The sequence below is a fragment of the Punica granatum genome, chromosome 2 (assembly GCF_007655135.1).
Source record: "Punica granatum isolate Tunisia-2019 chromosome 2, ASM765513v2, whole genome shotgun sequence".
Lineage (NCBI taxonomy): Eukaryota > Viridiplantae > Streptophyta > Magnoliopsida > Myrtales > Lythraceae > Punica > Punica granatum.
The window spans coordinates 29762850-29768384 of record NC_045128.1 but is presented as its reverse complement, the minus strand read 5'-3'; the positions used below and the strand labels follow the sequence as shown (position 1 = coordinate 29768384).

Sequence of the window (5535 nt, the reverse complement as noted above, 5' to 3'; positions counted from 1 at the left end):
CAGTGTAAGCATGGATTGAGTCCTTACAGACTCTTTCCTTTTTATTTTAATGCTTTCTTCTTTTGTTTGTTTCAAACCCATATACTCCCTTCAGCCCATCATGGGCTAAGTGTTTGAATAAATCTTCCATGTCGATCTCATATTTATCTTGACAGTCTATGCATATCAGATCCATGTTCTTCTTGTATTCCATGGTTGTCCCCTACGTTTGAGGTCTTGGGTAGAAATGAATATATATATATATATATTGTCTAAATAACTTGAAAAATTCCAAGGCGATGAATTTATATTAGGACTATATCATATTGCACTTTATAATATCACTTCCGGCATTATTCTTTGATTTCTTTTCCTTAATTATGTAATTTCATATAATATATATTCGAAGATTTTCTAATATATAATATTCTAAATGAGTTGCCTAATAATATAACAATATCTATATATGACAAAATTATATATTAATTTAAAGGGATATATCTTCTACTTAATACATATTCGTTATTAGTTTCTCTCACATTACATGTTGTGACATTTTATTTACATGTATATATATATTGTTATATATCTTTGATTTCTTAAACTCTTAAATATTGTTCTTATATATCTTAGATTTCTTTGCCGTAATTATGTATTTTTTATTACTTCAATAATCTTTTGGATGCAATCATTTATATTATTAGAATTTTGATTTATAGCTTATTTTTAATTTTTCTTTTTCAGTATTAATTTTTACTCATATTATTCAACAGAAAAACATTAACATGGTCGAAAGAAATTAGATAAGAAAGAAAGAAACTAATCTCATATATGACATGTGACATTTATAAATTTTTAAATTTAACAAAATCATTTTTTACAGGAGAAAAGAGTGACAACCAAAGCAACAATAATTGATATTGACGAAGAACAAATAATACAAATCTATATATAGACATAATTAATTCAATCTTCAGGTAAATAATATTTCAAAATAAAAATTAAAAATAATTACATTTTTAATTAACAAGAGCACTCGCGCAATGCGCGGATTTTCATCTAGTTAGTGTTAAACCGGACCACATTGTTGGTGCACCATTCTTCAAACTAGTGAAACGAAATTATGATCGCGTAACAAGACAGGATTAACTAATTAAAATCAAGAATAATCCTATTCCTGTAGCTGTTTGATCCCGACGATTGATCTCTAGATTGTTAGTTTTGCCATGATCACAGTCATTGTTAATTGCCATCCCCATGTCCATCACCAATTGACCCACCATCATCTTGATGGCACCGTATCACTGTTGCCGTCACCACCGCGCTCTGCGCCGCTAGGGCTCTGCGAGCTCAAGCTCCAGAGAGAGGATTAAATTAAGTTGCCCGATGTGGAGGATTTGAACGAAGTGGAACAGAAAAGGAAAAAAGCGTTCCTTCTCGCAAGCTTTTCCTTGTGATGATATCACAAGTTTGTATCAGCATTTGCACAAATCAAGGAGCCGACCAGAGATGAAAAATGCTTCGAGTAGTCGAGGATTTTCCAGTGTACGTATGCTGGGTGTCCCGATCACTACTCACATGATAGGGCTGAAGGGAATCGATCAGTTAAACCTTGTTCACATATTTTATGATCAGTCCAAATGTGCTGTCAGATTAATTATTGAGGAGGTCACATGATTAATCCAATTCTAGGACGACAAACCAAACCTCAACAGGATCAATTGATGGACGTTTCAAATATAACTTCAACAATTCAAGAATAAGATATACAATATGTGAAACCCTTCTCCATATATATAAGGGGAAGGACATAGATTACGATATCTATATATAGTTTCTACCTTTGCTTTGGATGAAGGGTTTTGATTATATGATGGCTAAGTTGGTCTTGTTCCTGATCGTCTTATTCTCCGTATTCTCACCAATCGTGCAGTCGTCATCGGAACCATCCTCCCAGCCCCAGGTGATCCCCTTGCTGAGTGGGCGTCCTCCGCGAGTTGTTAGATGCCGTATTCCTTTTTTCAGGAGGTGCTTCGGAGTACGGCATGTTTGTCCTCCGCTCTGCCCATTTAACTGTTTCCTCGACTGTCCGACGTGCAGACCCGTCTGCAGTAAGTATCCGTCCATCCTGAGGAGGTCTTTACTCTACATCCATGTACATGAAATCGGGCAGTGCCACTCACTCTTGACCTGGAATGTCCAAAAGTCCTCTTTTAGATTTTCTTTTTTGCTGTGAACCATGGTATCTGAAAGTCCAACTGGATCCCGACTAATCCAATCGAGTTGGATCAGTCTACTAAAGCTCTCTTAGCATGGATTTCCTACATTCATAAGAACTCGAATTTGAGACCTTACTTAAGCGGAATAAATACCGAACCGCTTGAACCAACTCACGTTGTTTCTTTTAGATAATTTTTGTTTGTAAATTTTTCCGTGCCCATCTATTTTCCATTATATATCCCCTGTTAGGCTCATAAGCCCCTTTATAACCCCCAAAAGAAATATTTAATCACTGACTTAATTTTGTGAAGCGAGGTTAAATTCCACTTTCTTCCTTAGAAGAACAGATAATCATCTCATGTTTTATATGCTATGGACAGATTGTGATTTTCCAGGAGCTGTTTGCCAGGATCCTCGGTTTGTAGGCGGAGACGGCAACACGTTCTACTTCCACGGGCGGAAGGATGAGAATTTCTGCTTAGTTTCTGATAACGATTTCCATATAAATGCCCACTTCATTGGAAAACGAAACCCGAATCTCACCAGGGATTTCACCTGGGTCCAGTCCATCGGAGCAGTTTTCGGCTCTCGCAAGCTCCTCATCGCTGCAAAAAGGGCCGCGACGTGGGACGGGAAGATTGACCACCTCTCCCTGGCCCTAGATGATATCCGTGTAAACCTACCTACGGCTGAGGGCTACACGTGGCGTTCCCATACCTCCCCTCGCGTCTCCTTCACCCGGACTGGCCCCACCAACAAGGTAGTGGTGGAGGTCGAGGGGATGTTGAGGATAAACGCTGTGGTGGTCCCAATTACGGCAGATGAATCTCGAGTTCATGGGTATAACATCACCGACGACAACTGCTTCGCCCACCTTGAGCTAGGGTTCAAGTTCTACAACATGAGCAACAACGTGGACGGAATCCTCGGGCAGACGTACAGGCCTGGCTATGTGAGCAAGGCCAAGGTCGGGGCAGTCATGCCCGTCATGGGTGGCATGCATAAGTTCTTGAGCTCAGGCCTGTTTGCAACGGACTGTGCCGCGTCACGTTTTGGGCAGCTCGGCCCATCAGAGACCATCAATAACAATAATGTGAATATGCACGCAAGCATGCAGTGCACGAACATGCCGGGTGCTGGAATGGTCTGTAGGAAGTAAAAACCCGTCGCTTGGAATTATCGCCGTATGGATATAAAAATTATTAATATAGTTTTAAATGGTCAGATGCCAGTGATCGTATGTAAGATTGAATATACCTACCAAAGAATGAGAATATGTGCCCATCTTTTATATGTACTAGGAATTTAACGATTTTAGTCACCCGCCTGGAAAGTTACATGGAAAATGTTATACGGTCTATCGTCAGCGAGAATTTAATTGATGAGGAGAACCATTTCATAAAATTACAACAATAGCCGTACTGTCTATCGCAGAGAATTTTATTGATGAAGAAATCCTTTCATAAAGTAAATTAAACAATAAATTGTACTTTTGTGTGTCCACAAAAAAAGCAGGTTCGATCCACGACCCAATTATAATGATCAGTCGATTATATCCCTCTCTGTAGTAGATTCGATTTAGTCGATTATAATTCGCTTCGTCACTTCAATCTCTTCGGGCATCCATCGGACAAACTCATTGTTTCAGAAAAGTATACACAACTTCATTATCAAGCTATCAATTTCAAAAGAAAAGAAAAAAGGGTAATTATGGCGCAGCTCACTTTTGTTACCTGGTCTCCTGATTCAATAGTTCATGGCCTAATTTAAGGAAAGGGCAAGTTAAAGGCGAAACATTCAGACACAAACCGCAAAACCAGGATAAAGGAGAAAAACACCGATAGATTAAGAATCAGAAACTAAAATTGGTTTATAACTGCAACTGGATAGAAATAAAATGCGGGACCACTGACCTTCTACAAAGCACCCCCTACAATTGGAGGCTCGCACTTTCTTCTTAGAAGAAAATATTCCATGGCATAGGGGAGTGCTTCTTGACTCCTAGAGTGCTAAAAGTAAGGCTATCTAATCAAACTTCCAGCATTATAATAGGCACTCGTTGCGATAATTGGCTGTATTGATTTGATAATTGGCAGAGACAGAATGAAGCAAAACGTGCCAGGTGGAGAAGGCAAAGGCAGAATGCGAGTGCAAGTGTGAGCGCGGGTGTTGGGGGAGGGGAGGAGGAAGCCAGAAAGCAATTTGGTTGGCGTAAAGGCACGTCAAAGATAGAAACGCCAGCCCTTTATGAAGATAATAATCATTTTAAAACCGAAAAGGTACTAATGGTGTCCATACACGTGAAAACGTGCAAATGTGGATGAGCGATACTCACTGAATATTCAGTCAGAAAACTGAGACGGGAACTCCAATATTGGAAGCTTGGGGAATTTTATTGATTGCACCATAAAATTTCCCTAGGTTTCCCTATGCTTGTGATTTGTCTTCTTGAGTTAATTGGGTCTGCGCGGACAAACCGCATTTTCCATTTCTTATTTTTTGAATGCAGGTTTGTCCTGCCATTTCAATTTTGTTTGTGACGTGCTCGAAGGACGCAGGTCAATCTTTTGCGTTAATGATACTTTAATTGTGCAGATTCCTACCGTGGAAATTCCTAAAAAAATTCATAATTTTAGATCTGTCAGTTCATGTAATGTCTCTTTTGAGATGGTGATTGAGCTAATTACAAATAGATTGCAACAGCATATGGGCAGGCTTATCTCACCTAATCAGGTAAAATTTTGTCCCAGAAAGACACATCCAAGATAATGCGGTTATTGCTAAGGAATAAAACGTCATGTCAATCAAAGTGGACCTTGAGAAGGCGTATGATCGATTGCGGTGGAATTTTATTGCGGACTCTTGTGCTAGCTGGCCTTCTTACTGTTCTGAGGCAAGTGATTGTGTTCTGCATTTCAACTTCGTCTATGCAAGTCTTGTGTAATGGTGGTGTTACGGAGGAATTTCCTGTGAGGAACGAGTTAAACGAGGATGTCTGCTCTCGCCATATATCTTTGTCCCCTGTGTGGAAAGACTCGCTCATGTGGGCGCCTGTGCATGCTGGTTCTGCGGTCCTTTCATCACTACTAAATTATGGCGATTAACATTTTCTCAATATTCAGTCGGTAACATGGAATTTTCGACGGGTTCCCCCGGTAAAATGCTCCTAGGTAAGTTTACCGAGAAAATTACTGAGGGAATTATTCCATTGGTAATTTTTTTTATTTTACCGAGGGAATTATCTCTCGGTAATTCCCTCGGTAATTTATTTTAAACCTCTAATTCGTAATTTTTATTGAGAAATTACCGAGAAAATTTCATATAGTAACATTTTTC

General features: G+C 39.1%; 1 protein-coding gene across 1 annotated transcript; it reads left to right on the top strand.

Annotated features, from left to right (window-relative positions):
- The first annotated feature begins 1799 nt into the window (after window positions 1–1799).
- On the top strand, window positions 1800–3508 carry LOC116195131. The gene is made up of 2 exons (XM_031524106.1): window positions 1800–2090; window positions 2580–3508. Exons 1-2 carry the CDS (start codon window positions 1832–1834, stop codon window positions 3356–3358), a joined length of 1038 nt encoding a protein of 345 aa, XP_031379966.1. The 5' UTR covers window positions 1800–1831; the 3' UTR covers window positions 3359–3508.
- The last annotated feature ends 2027 nt before the right edge of the window (window positions 3509–5535 follow it).